This window comes from Argopecten irradians, chromosome 13, assembly GCF_041381155.1.
Source record: "Argopecten irradians isolate NY chromosome 13, Ai_NY, whole genome shotgun sequence".
NCBI classification, from domain to species: domain Eukaryota; kingdom Metazoa; phylum Mollusca; class Bivalvia; order Pectinida; family Pectinidae; genus Argopecten; species Argopecten irradians.
Genome location: NC_091146.1, coordinates 5,646,954 through 5,667,714, shown reverse-complemented (window position 1 = coordinate 5,667,714; position 20,761 = coordinate 5,646,954). Strand labels below are relative to the sequence as shown.

The window sequence follows — 20,761 nt, the reverse complement described above, 5'->3', positions numbered from 1 at the left end:
AGAAGTGTGTATATAATCATTGTCTTACCGTACAAGACAAACGTGTAATACCATCATTAAGACTTTACAATTAATTTATACCACCATACTATGTGATGTTATTTGGTAGATAAAAATCGGATCATTCCCCAGGCTTATTAAGATATAATACTATGCAATTGTTATTTGGTAGATAAAAATCGGATCATTCCCCAGGCTTATTAAGATATAATACTATGCAATTGTCTATATGGCACCGATAGTTGTAAACTCTGTTAATTCATCATTTATCTATGTTGATTTGGTCTTAGTCTCCCGCCATCGTTCTATAATTAGGAGGGCTGAAGTTGGTTGCGAGTTCCTAGTTCCTAGTTCCGTTTAATAAACGGAACTAGGAACCAGACCCGAGTTCCGTTTAACTTAAACGGAACTAGGAACCAGACCCGAGTTCCGTTTAACTTAAACGGAACTAGGAACCAGACCCGAGTTCCGTTTAAGCTTATACGGAACTAGGAACCAGACCCGAGTTCCGTTTAACAAACATACTGGCCAACGAGCGGAGTTCCGTTTATTAGGATTCCTATCTCTAACTGCATGTTCAATTACCTATTATATACAGGAATCGAACTTAGAGCTTCCATGAATAATATAGAACAGAATTAATATCTATAACACAGATTTCCTTAAACGGATCTGATACCTAGACCTCAGTTCCGTTTAACTTAAACGGAACTAGGAACCAGACCCGAGTTCCGTTTAAGCTTATACGGAACTAGGAACCAGACCCGAGTTCCGTTTAACAAACATACTGGCCAACGAGCGGAGTTCCGTTTATTAGGATTCCTATCTCTAACTGCATGTTCAATTACCTATTATATACAGGAATCGAACTTAGAGCTTCCATGAATAATATAGAACAGAATTAATATCTATAACACAGATTTCCTTAAACGGATCTGATACCTAGACCTCAGTTCCGTTTAACTTAAACGGAACTAGGAACCAGACCCGAGTTCCGTTTAAGCTTATACGGAACTAGGAACCAGACCCGAGTTCCGTTTAACAAACATACTGGCCAACGAGCGGAGTTCCGTTTATTAGGATTCCTATCTCTAACTGCATGTTCAATTACCTATTATATACAGGAATCGAACTTAGAGCTTCCATGAATAATATAGAACAGAATTAATATCTATAACACAGATTTCCTTAAACGGATCTGATACCTAGACCTCAGTTCCGTTTAACTTAAACGGAACTAGGAACCAGACCCGAGTTCCGTTTAAGCTTATACGGAACTAGGAACCAGACCCGAGTTCCGTTTAACAAACATACTGGCCAACGAGCGGAGTTCCGTTTATTAGGATTCCTATCTCTAACTGCATGTTCAATTACCTATTATATACAGGAATCGAACTTAGAGCTTCCATGAATAATATAGAACAGAATTAATATCTATAACACAGATTTCCTTAAACGGATCTGACACCTAGACTCCAGTTCCGTTTAACTTAAACGGAACTAGGAACCAGACCCGAGTTCCGTTTAAGCTTATACGGAACTAGGAACCAGACCCGAGTTCCGTTTAACAAAAATACTGGTCAACGAGCCGAGTTCCGTTTATTAGGATTTCTACCTCTTATAAGATAATAAATTACATATGTTATAAAGGAATCTAGCTCTGAGCTTCAGGAACGATACAACTTATATAATTTATCTCTATAACACAGATTTTCTTAAACGGATCTGATACCTAGACCTCAGTTCCGTTTAACTTAAACGGAACTAGGAACCAGACGTTGGTTCTTTTTAAGCTCAAACAGAACTAGGAACCATATTCGACTTCCGTTTATTTGATCGAATCTAGGAACCAGACCCGAGGTCAGTTTAGAGCTGACGCTCGAAACCTGTTCTGTTCTGTTTAATAGTATACGGATCTAGGAACAAGATCCTAGTTCTGTTTAAGCCGATGTTGGCCTATACATTGCCTTTAAAGACTTTAATGAATATCTTGATGCTTAATAGGGCCCCGTATCGCAATACGGGTGCCTTATAGTAATCAGGTTGTCGATCTATCTGTCCGTCCGTCCGTCCGTCCGTCCGCCTGTCCTTTTTTAGTTTTTTTTTTTTTTTTTTTTGTTACCAAGAAGTCTTAAATTGCAGATGTAGGTTACCTTAGTGCCCCTGTTCTGCATATTACATTTTAGGGCCAATCGACATGATGGCTGATAGAGAAACAACTTTGATTTTGGAAGTTGAAGATGTTTATCTCTATTTCTCAGAAAGCACCAAAGGGATCTGTCTGAAATTTCAGAGGTTGGTTTCCCCTAGGTTCCTAGTTGCGTATAATGCATTTTTGAACCGATCTATCAACAAGATAGCCCCAAATGGGCCATACAACTCAATGAAACAAAATCAACAAGATGGCCAAGAGGCAGCCATCTTGGATTTTAATATTTATAGTTTAAAAAGCAGAGAAAAATATTCCTCTTTCGTCAGACATACATCATTCTTTCGTAGGCGCCAAGGATCCTCTAAGATCTCTTGTACTATACTGTCATCAAACATTTCGAAATCAGAGCTTCAATTGTACATTTCATTGTCAAGATATTACTTTTCCTAATCGCAAAGCACCTTGAGCGGTTCCTTTTTTGACGTGTCAGTGTTCTAGCATTTTACAGTAATCGTCTTCGGAACCTTTAGGAACATATAATCACAGTAAAACTCAATATAGCGTAGAAACGGAGTCGACAAACCATGTCAGAGTCCCGTTTAAGATCATACGAATCTAGGGATTAGACCCGAGTTCCTTTTAGCCCAACGCATTCAAATTCCATATTCAGTTCACGTGCTTTTACTGACCAATGCGTTGAGTTCGTTTATTATGATTCCCACGTGTAATAAGATGTTTACTAGATATTTTCATTGGACAATTTGACGGGTGTTTATCTAACAAGGAAAAGTGGTCAATGGCATTCATATCTTAACTTGAGTTATGAAGAAGAATTTTTCCTCATCTCGCACGCTTAGGTTAGCCCTGTTGCACCTCAGTTTTGGTCAAAGGTTCAAGCCCCTGGTTATGCAATACATGATAGACTGCCGTCCTCTTTGCCAGCTAAGCTTGAGTGTTGAACTCGGGAAACTTGGTCAGGGAACCAGGTAGTGTTCGGCTCCAAGGAGCACCACAAGATGGAGAGGCTGTTGCGTCTCTCCATCCAGAATGTCATATATAAACTTGAATACTTCTGCCCTGAACAGGACATTGAGATCATTGGCTTCTTTGAAGGTGCCATTGCTCGTCAATGTCTTGTTGGCTAGGAGTTTTTTCTCTGTTTTGAAAACATAGAAAAAATTCAGAGATTGGAGGCCATTACCTCACAGAGGTCAGCACCACCAAAGAAGAAGGCTAGAAATTCTGCTCCCACTGTTATATGCGACCGAAGTCAAAGCCTTATTTCAAGAGTAACATTGGGAAGGGTAGGAAGAGTACAAACCCTCATTGGGACAAGACGAAAAGTTCCTGATTCGTTTCTCCGTCCTTGATCGTTCCATACGAAAGGTCTGTTCTTGAGAATTCAGCCAGTCTGAGATTCAAGTCCTCCTCTCGTAAATTAGGGTTTGGGTTAAGCAACAATTCTCCATCTGTGGAGGTCTCGATATTCCTCGTTTTCATCTTCCTGTAGGAGATCGTCAGTCCACCTTCTTTCTAGAGTCAATGGAAGAATATCACACAGGACTCTTGAGCCTTTTCTGTAGTGAAGGAGCGGTTTGGCATTCCATACTTGCGGCATCCACACTTTGTGTAAAGGATGTATTTTTCCCACCTTCGGGGGATCCGGAGAAGGCAGTTTCCATCCGGGAGGAAGTAAGGACCATGCTTTTAAAGGGCGTGGTCGAGGGGTGCCTATTATGGACTACACACTCGGCTTCTATTCCAGAATATTTCTGATCCGCAAGAGGTTGGGAGCTTGGTGTCCCATCAACTGCTGTTGGTTGTAGTGTGATTTCTGCACTCTAGGGAAGATATGTTCACAACTATGTCGAAGAATTGCTAACGATACATCTAGTTCGGGAATCTGCGGATCGGAACACCCGATCCACAGGGTCTCTGCAGACTTTTTAGAGGATTCTGCATTCCAATGCGGTTTGAATGGCTACGGACAACTCTACAGTGGTCGCTTATCTGGAGAGACAGGGACATCAGCTTACCTCCTTTGTGCCCTCGCTGTCCGTATTTCCGTATTATTCCTATCTATAAGGAAATGCAGTTAACAATTTTAGTCAAGCATTTTCCAGGAAGGGCGGATAATCTCCAGGCAGCGCCAGCTGGTTATGACAGAACGGCATCTATATCCCTCGACCTTTTTGCCTCTTTTCTCAATAGTCAGTTGTCAACCTTTGTGTCTCCGTGCCAAACCAAATGGCTTGGGCCGTGGACGCAGGGTTCTACAGAAGTTTCCGGGGTATTTTTGCTCCCTCTTTCCGATAGCGCCACTGTTGCCGCGACAACCCTGGTTTTCGGAGCTCTTGTCGTTTCTGGTGGCTCGTCCTCTGGTTCTCCCACCAAAAGCAAATGTCTTTCGTTAGAATCGGCCCCAGACGTTACCTTCACGCATGGACATGATTTCAGGAGTCCTAGCTCAGACAGGCTTTTCTTCGGATATGTCAGCTCTCATCGCCCGATCAATTAGGTCTTTCTCCTCTGCCGTCTACCAGTCACGCTGGAAGATCTTCTTTGATTGGTGTATCGTCAGGAGGATTGATCCGGTCATGGCCTCTGCCCAGCTGATTGCGAGTTTCATTCTCCTTGTTGTTTAGGGAGCGCAATAATGTACTATTGCAGGCTATCGCACAGCTATTGCCAGTGGGTATGATCTTCATTTCTTTGTCTGTCTTGATTCGGGGGTTCAATCTGGACAGGCCTAACGTCAGCTCCACAGTGGAACCTAGAACTCGTGTTAAAGTCACAAATGGGGGCTTCGGCTTCTAATGTGCCTTTAGGATCGGTCTCCATAAAGTTTTTAACTTTAAAGACTGTCTTCCTGCTTGCTGTTGCCTCAGGCCACAGGAGAAGTGATATTCATGCATTGTCTTTTCGCTCTTCGCGTATTTCTAGCGACTTCTTTGGCTCTCCGCAATAGGTCCTTGTACCAGGACATGATGTCTTCTGCCGTTTGGCGTGGTCAGTCTACTTTCACCTCCGGTCTCTGTCCTTCCACTCTGATGGACTGTTTTCCTTGGGCCCAGTTGTGATGATTCAGTCTGTGACTGTTCTTCCTCAGTAGACATTATATACATATATGGTCTTTTAACATTATGCAAGCAGGTTTCACTATGGTGCACCTCTTTCCACGGGGAGGTATTTTCGTTTTTTCCTTTGTTCATTCAACCCTGTTTTATATTCTCTGCCTGGGGCCTGTCCCCTACATTTGCCATTTGACTGGGCTGCCTGGCTTCGGACTCTCCATTACGGTAAGACAAATTTGCGTACTAAAGTTATGGTAGCGTATTACTGAAAAGAAATTGAGGTTTTTCAATGTAAAACCAATTTACATGATGTAAAACTAATAATAACTTTATGGGGTTCCACCCTTCTGTCCTCCTTCCCTTTCCTCCTCAGTCATTTGTCCTCGTGGCTACATAGAGGTTTTTAGAAAGGGACACCATTCTATATACTCTCGTCGAGTACGAAATAAAGTACGGTAGGGAGACGGGATTCTCAAATATAATGTTTTCAGGGCTATAAAAATTGGTGTATGTAGTGTATTTGAATTCTAAAGTTATGGTAAATATTATATCATGAAAAGTGGCTTAACATTGAAAAACTCTAATTTCCGTATAAAAGAGACTTCTTCTCTAAAACTTAGCACGATATATAACAAAAAATATTGCAAAGGTAGTATCTGTATGGGATGAGGATACAAAATTATACAAAGGGTGTGGCTTATCCCCTTGGGCCTGAGGGGCGGGGCCAAAAGGGGTCAATGTGTTTATTTCCATATAAACGACTTTTCTCTGAAATTAAGTATGGGATAGTGCTCATATTGCGATGGTAGCATCCTTAGTGGGAATTCAAAATTGTAAAAATACTGGGACTGACTCTCTACCGTACGGCGGCGTATTAGGGCCACTGCAAAATTTGATTTATCTTGTACGTACAAGTTATAATCTTGTACGTACAAGTTAATATCTTGTACGTACAACTTAGTATCTTGTACGTACAAGTTACTATCTTGTACGTACAACTTAGTATCTTGTACGTACAAGTTACTATCTTGTACGTACAACCTAGTATCTTGAACGTACAACTTAGTATCTTGTACGTACAAGTTAGTATCTTGTACGTACAAGATACTGCAAGATAGTATCTTGTACGTACAACTTAGTATCTTGTACGTACAAGATACTGCAAGTTAGTATCTTGTACGTACAAGTTAATATCTTGTACGTTCACGTTAGTATCTTGTACGTACAACTTAGTATCTTGTACGTACAAGATAGTACAATGTTGAAACTCTCGGTATTAAAGAATGTGACTGGTTTACTGTCACAATCGCATCGCATGAAGCTATACGTATATTACGTACCCTTTGTTTAAGCCAAATGGAAAAAAAAGAATACCTTGCGACATTTTGTGGAGTTGTGATGCTTTGATAAGTTTCCGAACATATACAGGGTGTCCCAAAAAACATGTCCCGACTTTGACGGATAATAAATTTTGCAATACTAAACTTTTTTTGAAAATTCAAAATGATTTGGAAAGCAGGAGTATCCAAATTTAACTTAATTGGGTACAAATTTACAGATTACATCGCCATTATGTGTGATGACGTCATAATAGAAATGATGATATCATCGATTATGTCATATTTTGATGACTTTCTAGCACCATGAAGATTCATGCTGAAGTTATTAAAATCTACAATGCGATCGGAAAATCCCATACTTACATTAATGAAATTTTATGAAAATGTCACCCAGGTATGCTGTCCATCTGCAGGAAGCAGATTTACAGAATTGTGAGGTGGTGAGGAATTTCTGGGTCAGAAGTCATCTTGTCATCGAAAAGAAGGGCGGACACCTCGTGCCCATTCTTTAACTGAAAGTTATTGATTTTCTGAACAAAACGCAAAATTAGCGAAATATGACTTTCTCTCGATTTTCAATATAAGTCTTCACAAGAAGATATTCGTCCGGATTGTTATATATCGTTGTACAGAGCAGATTACTACCTTTCTAATGGTAAATAGATCAAATTCCTCTGTCTACCAAAACCATTTTTATAAAGCGTCAAACTCGGGATATGTTTTTGGGACACCCTGTACATGTAAATGTTTATAACGGAGTAATAAATATGATCATCATTTGGACAATAATTGATGTGTGTATATATGTCTAATAAACACAAAAAAAACATATGAAATAATTTGTTTTGCCTTTGTTGTCTTTGCAATCAGTGCAATCAGTAACTCGTTCGAATTAGGGCATAATGCTTAGGATTTTTTTCGGAGGCAGTTAATTATTTTCAATACTAATATTCTGATGTAAAATAAATGCTCCAACATTTCCAATAATGGCACCAGTATGAAGTATTTAACTTTAATTACTGAAGAAAATTACGAATTTGTTTTCTCCTCTTTTTAATAGATAAAACTTATCATTTATCGGAGATGTATCATATACATTTTATCACTAAAATATCTTATCTATAAAACAAGCGACTATACAGTTTCCTCGAAAGGAACTATACAGTGTCAGTTTCAAAATAATGCAAGTGACTATACAGTTTCAACTCATAATCCGGCAATTTCAAATTATGATTGTGAAAAAGATATTGTCCTCATTAATATATATTCATATTTTGAATATTGTCAAATAAGTTAATAAACCTGTGATCGTGCTTGAAGCAATGAAAAGTAGACAGACTATCTTTAATTACGAAAAATATCAGGCAGAGGACTCAATTCTGCGGTGATGAACAGCAGTTCAACTCAACTTGTATGTACAAGTACTAAGTTATACGTACAAGGTACTATCTTGTACGTACAAGATACTAACTTGTAAGTACAAGATACTAAGTTGTACGTACAAGATACTAAGTTGTACGTACAAGAAAATAACTTGTACGTACAAGATAAATTAAATTATTTAGTGGCCCTAATACGCCGCCGTACTACCGCTATTGCAAATCGTGGAGCCTGTTTTACTATTTCCAATTGTTTTTGTGACAATTACTTCATAAAACAGGTGCTTCCTTGTGATCTATTTTGTTGACTCATGGAAGGATATTCTTAACCAAGATCAATAGGTACAATATACATGTATATTTCAAAGGCAGTTTTGGTTTATGCTTGAAGTTCGATAAAATGCACATCAATTTAACAGAATATTAAAATATCAGAAAAATATAAATTTGAAATACTCTTTCACATAAAAATAAAAATAAAAATAAATGAAGAAACATAATCTGGAAATCTGAATATTTCGAGAAAACATTGTTAGATTTAAATTTTAAAATAAAATCCTTTTACCATGGGGATTAGATAAAGATATCTGTAAAAATCGTATGTACTGGGCTTAAACGGTCTGTTGCCTAGAATTTCCATTTAATTTCAACGGAATTCCGGTCTCATTCATCAACGCCGCACGTCGCGCTATTGCATAACTTAACTCGGTCCTTTGGACCAGTTGAGCTAAAATGAGTAAATGCTATGGCAAGCCAATTTAAAATTTATTGAAGGAGCAAGGTCCATCCAGAATTTAATCGCATTATATAAGATATCTCATATTATTATATTCGATATCGGGCCCTTCGGGTCAGGTGAGCTTTACAAATGTCTATGCAAGCGATGGGTTATACGGAACTCGGGTCTGGTTCCTAGTTCCGTATAAGCTTAAACGGAACTCGGGTCTGGTTCCTAGTTCCGTTTAAGTTAAACGGAACTGAGGTCTAGGTATCAGATCCGTTTAAGGAAATCTGTGTTATAGATATTAATTCTGTTCTGTATTATTCATGGAAGCTCTAAGTTCGATTCCTGTATATAATAGGTAATTGAACATGCAGTTAGAGATAGGAATCCTAATAAACGGAACTCCGCTCGTTGGCCAGTATGTTTGTTAAACGGAACTCGGGTCTGGTTCCTAGTTCCGTATAAGCTTAAACGGAACTCGGGTCTGGTTCCTAGTTCCGTTTAAGTTAAACGGAACTGAGGTCTAGGTATCAGATCCGTTTAAGGAAATCTGTGTTATAGATATTAATTCTGTTCTGTATTATTCATGGAAGCTCTAAGTTCGATTCCTGTATATAATAGGTAATTGAACATGCAGTTAGAGATAGGAATCCTAATAAACGGAACTCCGCTCGTTGGCCAGTATGTTTGTTAAACGGAACTCGGGTCTGGTTCCTAGTTCCGTATAAGCTTAAACGGAACTCGGGTCTGGTTCCTAGTTCCGTTTAAGTTAAACGGAACTGAGGTCTAGGTATCAGATCCGTTTAAGGAAATCTGTGTTATAGATATTAATTCTGTTCTATATTATTCATGGAAGCTCTAAGTTCGATTCCTGTATATAATAGGTAATTGAACATGCAGTTAGAGATAGGAATCCTAATAAACGGAACTCCGCTCGTTGGCCAGTATGTTTGTTAAACGGAACTCGGGTCTGGTTCCTAGTTCCGTATAAGCTTAAACGGAACTCGGGTCTGGTTCCTAGTTCCGTTTAAGTTAAACGGAACTGAGGTCTAGGTATCAGATCCGTTTAAGGAAATCTGTGTTATAGATATTAATTCTGTTCTATATTATTCATGGAAGCTCAAAGTTCGATTCCTGTATATAATAGGTAATTGAACATGCAGTTAGAGATAGGAATCCTAATAAACGGAACTCCGCTCGTTGGCCAGTATGTTTGTTAAACGGAACTCGGGTCTGGTTCCTAGTTCCGTATAAGCTTAAACGGAACTCGGGTCTGGTTCCTAGTTCCGTTTAAGTTAAACGGAACTGAGGTCTAGGTATCAGATCCGTTTAAGGAAATCTGTGTTATAGATATTAATTCTGTTCTATATTATTCATGGAAGCTCTAAGTTCGATTCCTGTATATAATAGGTAATTGAACATGCAGTTAGAGATAGGAATCCTAATAAACGGAACTCCGCTCGTTGGCCAGTATGTTTGTTAAACGGAACTCGGGTCTGGTTCCTAGTTCCGTATAAGCTTAAACGGAACTCGGGTCTGGTTCCTAGTTCCGTTTAAGTTAAACGGAACTCGGGTCTGGTTCCTAGTTCCGTTTAAGTTAAACGGAACTCGGGTCTGGTTCCTAGTTCCGTTTAAGTTAAACGGAACTCGGGTCTGGTTCCTAGTTCCGTTTATTAAACGGAACTAGGAACTAGGAACTCGCAACCAACTTCAGCCCTCCCTATAATTACCGCGCATTTGTTGGTTATCACTGCATTAGAGACAAAACAAAGAAATCATGTTTACTATTATCAAAGATAACGCAACAAATCTTGCATTTGTTTGGTATTGTCACCTCAAGGAAGCCACCGATATAAATTGTCGTAGATTTGTATTTCTTTCAAGAAAAAAAACCCCGATTTTTTCTTTGTTTCGGAAAAAGTGGTGGACGTTTAAGTTGTTGAAAAAATAAAACAATTCATATTGGTTTAGCAAAAATCAAAAGCAATTTGAAATCAACTGTTACAGTCATCTTGCTCTGAAGGTTTTGTCCGTTGATGCTAACCTCAGTGAAGATGGCGCGATCATGTAACAGACAAGAGGGTGCCTCCTTTCCAGCATAGAGGCCGCATGATTTAAAAATGAAATAAATTCGTTGTAGTAAGACAGTTTATCTGTTCGATACTGCACCCAAAAGTAACATATCTGTGTATCGGAAATTCATAGTCCCCTTGAAAACGACGTAAAACACAATAAGGATGTACTTGTATGTTAAGAGGCACTTGTGCCTCCTAGTCAAGTAGATGTAATGCATATCACTCTAAACTTTACCCTAACACGGGCGCGGCTTGGTATAATCTAGTATTTGAAATGAGAAAGTTTTTTACGATGATGTGCTTCAATATCAATTGCATTCGATGTTGTTTTATAATGCATATGCAATGTTAGATAGCTACATTACCATTACATTTTATAGCATAGCGAAAATCGAATATATGCGTGTTTATAAAGTAAAGGGCTTGGACTTGATTGACACTGTTAGGACACGGATTAACGCGAGAGTGATTAGAGAGGATAGCAACCGCGTCCCCTGAAGTGACATTTTTGTGGCCTTATTGTGAACTTACTGTGACCTTACCTTGACTTTACCATGCATTTACCGTGGTCTGGCAATAACCTAACCATGACCTTTATGTGACATTACCATGATCTTAATATGACCTTTCCATGACCTTGAAAAATGTACCATGGTAAAATCCATGGTAAGATGAAAGGACAGCTAGATAGAAGACATATGAAGCTACAATGTATTATGCAAAGGATTGCAAAATATTGTTCCTGTATAAAAAATTGAAGCATAGAACTTATCAAACACAGGATCGACTCCTTTATGATTATATGTATCGTTAGAAAACTATAATCAACATAAATCAGAATAAACAAACATTTGGGACAATACTACATCCGTTTAATACATCCGTTAAACACCTTCTCAATAGTCGTATATAAGTACTGTGAGGAAACATATAATAGTTTACGTCATCGTGCGAATTTCACACGACTTCCTTGTACAGAAAAAGCGGTAATACATATGTCGTTTTAATGCATCATGTCGTCGACGAGTGTCCTTCTGGTTATCCTGCTTGATTGTTTAATGCTTTGTCAAGGTAAGATCCATTATTTCAAAAAGTCGCTACACTGATCTTTTTTGTAATATCTTTTCTTTAAAATTACAGTTATAATTGAGGTCAAGTTATATTTTGAGGAATGCTTTGCAAACTAAATAACGATATTCCTTAGGAGTGTATATTTCCTTAATTTTGTTCAATATTCACAGTTTAGACAGACATGCAGACTAAACTATGTAAAAGTGAAAGCATAGTAGTATTACGTAAATATGATTGTCTCACAATGTTATACCATCGACAGGAAACACTTGCTTCATCTTCTGAATTAGTAGAAGTAACATTCATCTATATTTTTTCAACCTCTACATAGTCAAGAGGTATGCTACTTGCCGCCTTGATGATTCTAATATTCGCGCAGTAATATAGGTATCAACAAGAATACAAAAATGGTAATTATTGACCTAGGCGTGTGTTGGTGATAAATCTATACATCCTTGACATTATTGAATCGTAATTTGTTTTCTTAAATTCGCTATCTGTTTTGACACGACGAATATTTTTTTCCGATTTTCTATCGAAAACGATATCCACCAAATTAAATCGCCCGCGGTTATGAGTTAGTATACAGTCTTAGCTTCAGACGTTCTGATTATTTTTTGTATTCGAGAAATAGCTTAAAGAAGCTGCACGGCCGTATGTATGACAGCACAAACGATAATCAGCATTTGAAACTGATGTTTAAAGGGACATGAATCTAAATAAACATTAACAGTTTGAGTAAAATACACAATCATAACGTGCCAGAATACCTAAATAATATACAATCATTGTGCGGTAATGAAACTATCAATAGACATCTGAAATTCATATATAAACGTACAGAACAACTGTTTTGCGGTTCATGCCATTTAAGTCGTATATATATGTGTCTACGTAATTAATACAAAAGTACATATGAAATTTATTTTGCTCTTAAAATATGCGCTATCAGTACTTAATTCCTATAGGACATAGTGCTATGGATTTGTTTTCGGGGCGCAATTAATTAGTTTTAATATTATTATCTATACGTAAAATAATATTTGTTTGTTTGATTGATTGATTTTACGTCTTAATAACAGCTAGGGTCATGGAAGGCGTGCATGAGGTGCAAGGTACGGGTTTTGGGAGACTGGAGTAAAATCGAGTTTTAGTGGAACTCTTGCCCTTTTTATAGTGCTATATCACTGAAGCATGCCGCCGAAGACACCAAGCAACACACCCCACCCGGTCACATTATACTGACAACGGGCGAACCAGTCGTCTCACTCCCTGTATGCTGAACGCTAAGCAGGAGTAGAAACTACCACTTTTATGGACTTTGATGTGTCTTGGCCAGAGGACAGAACCCAGAGCCTTCCTTACAACGGTGAGCGCTCAACAGAAGACCAATAGTGAGGCAGTGCCAATGGAAAAGTTAGGAAGAAGAGAAAAGATAATATCCAAAATTTAGTCGCATTTTACGATCATGAAATAGGTACAATTCTTGTCTAGAGTAACTTACTTATAACTTAAAGAAATACTGATTCGTCTGTTTCTGTTTTTGACAGCGAAACATATCATTTATGAGTAGTGAAATATCTTTAATTCTACCACAGTAGTCAGTGTTATTCAACTCTCAGGGTATCAAATAAACGATGCAGCTGTTGATTAACAATTTGTTTATACCACACGTGGTATAAACTCTGTACGCATTCTGATTGGCTGATACGGTGAACTTTGACCGAACTACGTCTTTCTGAGTGTCGTGTCATCATTTGTCAACGTCATCAATAATCGAGTGACGTCATGCTATGCTGTGATCGCCGCTTGACGCCAAAACTGCTGTTGGATAGCGTACTTATCCTCGTCGTATTTCTATCGGCTAAAAGCGGATATAATTGTGGTAGAAACAGGTCACACGACTCGTGGTTGTTGGATATGGAATTTATTCCACACTCGTAAGTTATTTTTTAAAAGTTACAAAAAAAAACTCGCTAAAGCTCGTGTCTTTTGTAACTTTTAAAAAATAACTCACTCGTGTGGAATAAATTCCATATCCAACAGCCACTCGTTGTGTAACCTCTATATTCATTATTGTGTTATACAGCTAAAACAAAAAAGTCTGATTGTAGTCTAACCGTGAAGTGGTTTAAGATTACAGTACATTCATAATCTAAACAAACAAATAATTGATTTACTGATGTAGGGTATGAATTAAGCACATTGAAACACGATTTCAAGATGCATTTATGAAGCAACGCATTGTACCTTTAGTTCATAGCTAACCCAAATTAAATCAAAATCACTTGTCCCAAATTTCCAAGAATAAATCTCGACATATATTTGGATGAAAAGGTTGATTCAATTATTATGTCCATTACCTCTTCCAGTAGATAGATTTACTGCCAAGTCGATTATAACATCACATTACAGAATATCATAATTATTTAGAATATCAGAATATCAAAATTAATTAGTTTATCACGATATTAATCCACACATCCAATCTAACAGCATCAAGATTGGTAGTCTATGTGCGTTTTGTTTTTTGATTCAACAGGATTTTTCTTGTTACCTTGAACCAACACGATTTTCATATTACTTTGATTAAACATGTTATTCTTACTGCTTTGATTCAACACGTTTTTAATATTACTTTGATTAAACATGTTCTTCTTATTGCTTTGATTCAACACGTTTTTAATATTACTTTGATTCAGCACTCTTTTCATATTACAGGTAATAGGCCTAGGGTGACATATAGAGACAGAGGCACAATGACAAAATTGTACCTTCCAAAGCCGCCAGCTGACAGAATATCACAGATTATGTTTAGAAATACAACCCTCTTCTACGCCAGTTTTGGTGAAATTGACGGTGCTTCTGTCACACAGGACGGTGTGAGAGTCCGCCTGACAAATACAAACGCCGTGTTGATGATAAATCGTGTGGACTTCATCCATGCTGGTCCCTACTTTATTAAGATGTTGAATGGTAACATTACCGGTAGAGAGAAGCTACTAGTTGTTACAGGTAGGTACTATTATCAAATCACAGTATCGGTGAAAAATGTCTCCTATATTACCATTTAAAGATGTCGCGCCACCGACATAGCATTATTGATGTTTATCATTATGACAATATGTTATGTTCAATCATGTATATATGCCTTATTAACACAAAACATACATAATTATAAAATATTTTGTTTTATTTTTAGGCCAGGCAATTCTTTTTTTCCTCCATTCAAGGTTAGACAAAATTTTGATATTGGTTTCTCCCCTGAAATTAATATAGTTCTTGTATCTCTTGTCACACCAAAAGTCAACGAAATCCCTCCATTGCAAAACCTCTCTTTTTTAAAGCCAACAATGGCCGCCATTACTTTCTAAGAATTGGAACTTTGTGATATAGAGACACGTCTGAGGTGTTCGTTTTAATCACATTTATAAAGACAATTCGATTGGTAATACTTTTTAAATATCTCTCCATGACAAAACCTATTTGTTTATTAATTCAAAGTGTCCAAAGTATAATATCTTAAAATAAACCATTAGGAAATTTACCTGATTAGAGAGTATGTATTATCAGATCAATAGATAAAGAAAATACAATCCCAAAATTGGTACTCTCTATTGAAGACCTTGGAAACTACTAGTAGTAAAACATCTTTATTCCCGACAGAAATAACTATAGCTGCATGTCTGCGATAAAAATTAATCTTTAAATAGAATGAGAAGAACCAAAAATTAGCAACAGAAAAACGAAAGAAACCAATACTAATCTGATTACTGTGTTCGAGGGTAACATGAAGTCAGGCGTGCAATAAAATGGAAATGGTAATGCTCTGAGACAGGAGTGTTTAGGGCATGTTAAAATGTTGATTGTTTTCACACCCATCAAACTACGTACATATGTAATAGATTGAGCTCCCTATAAAACACAAGAATTCCACGGAAGTGGATGTGTCGCCTGCACAGCATCACAAAAATAGTTATTTACAGTTGAAAATATTGTTAATAACTTAGGTGAAGAAATCAAGTTTCATAACTCTTGCAAATATTGATGGATTTTGAAAAGTATCGAACCCATCTAAGATCTCATTGATATAAAGCAATATACCAAATTTGGTTGGAATCGGACAATAAATACTAATGTTTTCAAGCGGAAGCCATGTTTCGACTATTTTTTTGGTCCCGTAACACTTGCAAATATTGACAAATTTTGACCAGTATCGAACCCATCTAAGATCTCATTAATATAAAGCAACATATCAAATTTGGTTGAAATTGGACAATAAATATTTAAGTTATCGAGCGGAAACCATGGATTTTTCTGTTTTGAAGATTTTAAAGTTCCGTAACTCTTGCAAATATTGACGGATTTTGACCATTATCGAACTCATTCGAGATCTCATTGATATAAAGCTATATACCAAATTTGGTTGAAATCGGACAATCAATACTTCAGTTATAGCACGGAAACCGTTTCCCGGACGCCGACGCCGACACCGACGACGCCGACGCCGACATAGCGATACCTAAGTGTCGCCCTTGCGTTGCAGGCGACACAAAAATGGAAATGATAATGCTCTGAGATGGGAGTGTTTAGAGCATGTTAAAATGTTGATTGTTTTTATATTCATTAAACTACTTACAGATGTGATAGATTGAGCTCCCTATATGGTCTGGAATGACCATGGAAGTCTTGAGTGGAAACAAATTTGACGTCGAATCACGCCATTTTCTGGGTTTTTTATGTGATAGATAGAGGGAAGCCTTATATAACCACATGTATCTTCTGATTAGCATGCTTCGCACGTACAGGGTTGAAAACATCTTCCGTAGTGATACAAATAGAGCTTACACAATGAGTGGTTGTTGAATATTGAATTTATTCCACACGAGTGAGTTATTTTTTTTTAAAGTTACAAAAGACACGGGCTTTAGCCTGTGTCTTTTGTTACTTTAAAAAAAACTGACGAGTGAGGAATAAATTCAATATTCAACATCCAGGAGTCTTGTGGCTGTTTCTACCACAATAATATTCGCATTTAGCCGATAGAAATACGGTGAGGATAAGATAACCTGTATTTGCTGAAATATGCAAATAGGGTGTAGTAAGAAAGCAAAAAAGTACTAATTAATATTCAAATGTGAAATTTTAATAAAGAATCTATTGGTATTAATCTTTTCTAATTGGAAATATCTTTAGGGTGAAATGTTACTCATTTAACGACTTATTGAGTTTGATTTTTCAATTTGTTTTAATTTTAGTTGCTCCAATAACATAAACCTCATTGTTGGACTATATAAAAACATGCGCACGTCATGGTGCCGTTTCCTCCCGCAAAGTAATGATCTGCAGGCCATTGTAATCAAGTGCAAGTCCGTTTCCGACGCGTTTAATTAGCTAAACTCATCTGTGAAATCCTATTTATCAAAATGCATTACATATATTTTTTTATTATAAGTATTTCATGTCGATTTTACACCCTGCATGAACCAGTCACTTATTTTGACACAAAGACCACGACACATACGCTTTCCAACACCAGTTTGGACGTCGAGCGGCGATCACAACATAGTATGACGTCATTCGATTATTGATGACGTTGACAAATGATAACGTGGCACCAAAAAATGTCATGTTTGATCCCTTTTACCCCAGAGTAACTAGAAATGGTCTCGTTTTGTCTTTATCTGGTTTTCCTATCCGTATAACCTTTACATGTACCCCGTTTTTTTTGTTAAGTTCATTTCGCATTCATTTAAAACTTCGTTAATCGTTTTTTTACCCAAGTTCATTCTTTCAACACCACTTTCATACCTCTGCTCCGGGATTCCAAACACCAACCAATTCAGTAAAAAAGTTCAGTAAAGTAAAGTATTATTTGCTGAAGTCATCACCATGTATACAAGAAACATCATACACAAATTAAAGCTAATAGTAAATATTGTAAATTATAGTGATGTTGTTCGAGATCTTACACAAAGTTGCACTCCGTACGGTGATTATTAACTAATGTTATCGTGCTATCATCCAATAATAACATCAGTGCAAAGGTTATTTAAAAGGTAAACGGTTGACTTAAAAGTTTTTTTGCAAATTGTTCGTTAAACAACACCTATGCGATCGTCATATGGTTGACCAAAAGTTTGCCGAAGTACCTGTTATACATATAGTAAATAAATGTTTCTCAACTCACAGAAAAACTCATTTCCTTCATTTCCAGATACCCCAATGAATCCACACATCAAAGCCGATACAGTATCCCCGGTTGTACCTGAAGCAGTTACTCTATGTTGCAATTCTACTTCACGAAGCAAGCCAGATACACACGACCTGACATTAAGGTTTACTTGGAGAATCAACGGAACACTTGCTACCCAATTAAGGTTTAGTGCCAACAGTTCTTGTCTTATTATCAAGTCAACGGTGCCGAACGACAGGTATAATAGATTCACCTGTCAGGCGATAGAGGAAACACAAGGATACAGCGGGCCGCCCTCAATGGAGAGTGACGAGTTCCAACTTACACCTCGCTGTAAGTATGGTATATGTGATAAAGGTGATCCATTAAAACATATCCGTTAATAACAAATGAGGGATAACCAATCAGAAAAAAAAACCTCAACGACAATGTTATACGAAAGAAAGTATGTTTCAAGTGATTTTAAACATCATAGCAACAGGCAGTTACTTATTGATATACACGCGCGATGATCAGTTACGGGTAGAGACAAATAACCGATACTAGATTATTTCTTATATTATATATATTCATGATAAAAACATGTGACCATTGGTCTCAGAACACAGAACATGTTGATAGTTAATGCATGCATACATCAACTTTTGATACCATGGTATATAATACAAATACAAATACAGTACAACACCTTGATGGCGAACACGCATGCAGTACAATCATGGTTATATTGTAGTAATCTTTATTATTCAGGAATGTTCCTATATAATATATATATATATATATATAGATATACATGTATTCCATATAATCTGCCTAATAATCAGTGAATTTGCCTGTGTAATATTGCTACATATTTCACTGAAATATGACCTGGAAATTCGTTGTTTAATGATAGAAACAATAAAGATGTCGTCAGGATTTCGAAAATCGCGGTACAAAATGGCGGTTTGCAGCTGGATTTTCGTGATTTATTTGGACGAAATATTCTATGTAGGTTGTTGTAAATATGTGATAAAAAGTATCTTAAGATCCTATATACATGTGTGTATTTATTATAACTATGAACGAAGTGATTATATTGGTCCGTCCCCAGAGATTCGTTATAACCATGTTTTACATCATTGTGATACCATCTCAATGTGCACTTATTTACAATTATTTAACAGACGGTCCTCAGTTTGTTGACATAGATGGCGCCGGAAGTCTGTCTCCGATGATTATGGGGGATGTGTGTTGTCCCGTTGTCTGTAGCACTGACTGTAACCCCAGCTGTGTGATAGAGTGGTGGAGAGAAGGCGTTTTATTACCAGTTCATCAGACTTCTGATAATCAGTCACGGTTATTGGACAAATGCCCAACCAAAACAAGGGAGATAACTTATACCTGTAAAGTACGATTGCCCGAAAATGTAGGATTCACTGCGTCGATGATGGAACGTAACTTCACTGTAAGCGTATATTGTAAGTATTATTTATTCGAACCATTTTACAACACGGTATCTTATGAAGTGTGTTATGCTTTCAAATACAAAAAAAAAATCCATAGTGATACGAAATTGATAAATCTTGTCACGACTATAAAATTCACTAGCAAATACCAACAATCAACCTGTCATGTGCCTAAAATTCATTTCTTCAGATCCACCCAAAATCACTAATATGATGTATTTCGATGAAACTGATCAATTCCAACCAATCAATACAAGTGACGTCATCACACTTCCCGAAGCAATAAAATTGGTTCTCAGAGTTGACGTCGACAGCAACCCGAATTCTGACGTCACTCTATTACATGGGCAACATATAGTCGGCACGGGTGTAGCCAACGGTACTACGGGAAGATTCAGCATACACGTAGATAACCCTCAGTGTATCCATACGGGGACTTATGTTGTCAGGGCAACCAACTTCTTCAAAGAAAAAATAACAGCAGTACATCATTCCGAGGGATTGTTCGGTCTTCACGTCTCTTGTAAGTTACATGGTGCTCGACTGAAATCGTTCAGCAATATTTGGTACAAATATTACGTTTAGTATTCTTGTACATTGTAGAATATACTATTAGTATTTTATCAAATGAAATATTTTACTCAAATATATCATGCCATTGATACGGTCTATTAATACGAAATATCGGTTCCATGTCGATCACAACATATTAGGTGAATTTCGGTAATATTGAAGTACATGTTTGTTTGCATGCAAGAAAAGCAATAATTATAAGTCTCTATTGAAAGGGACGGCTAAAAGAAAGTACTTTTTGACTTAACTGTTTTACAAGAACTCTTCCTTGTAAACACATGTACGCGTTTTGTTTTAGGTGCTCCTCGAGTAGTACGTAGTACCAACAGAACAGTTGGACTGACAAGGGAAAGATATACTGCAATCCCAATTAACGTGACAGTCATAGCGAACCCCAGTCCGTCTTTTGAATGGTCTGAAGGTGTGAGCAGCCTCCCTGTTCTAAAAGCCAACTTATACACATACATCATCAGGGGTATTGTTGAAGCTAAGACAATGGCGGAGTACAGAGAAGATCATGTTAACATCACTAACGGCCTAGGACAGGTGTTAACTGTCAAATTCCAAATTCGACCTGAAGGTACATTTTATTTTTTTTTGCTGCATTTTTCGCAGTGTTATAAAATGTTTTGGATTTTTTCACGCGAGTGAAAATATCAATTTAGTCTATTACATTAATATCTACACTAATTGTATAGTGAAATTTTACCAATTAAGGTAGAACATAAA

At 37.2% G+C, this 20,761-nt stretch overlaps 1 protein-coding gene across 1 annotated transcript; it reads left to right on the top strand.

Annotated features, from left to right (window-relative positions):
- Positions 1-11,660: 11,660 nt before the first annotated feature.
- On the top strand, positions 11,661-20,760 carry LOC138306624 (uncharacterized). Its single transcript, XM_069247062.1, has 7 exons — positions 11,661-11,815; positions 14,537-14,830; positions 18,033-18,344; positions 19,178-19,471; positions 19,650-19,982; positions 20,331-20,612; positions 20,750-20,760. The coding sequence occupies exons 1-7, from the start codon at positions 11,758-11,760 to the stop codon at positions 20,758-20,760; spliced, it is 1,584 nt and encodes a 527-aa protein (XP_069103163.1). The 5' UTR covers positions 11,661-11,757.
- The last annotated feature ends 1 nt before the right edge of the window (position 20,761 follows it).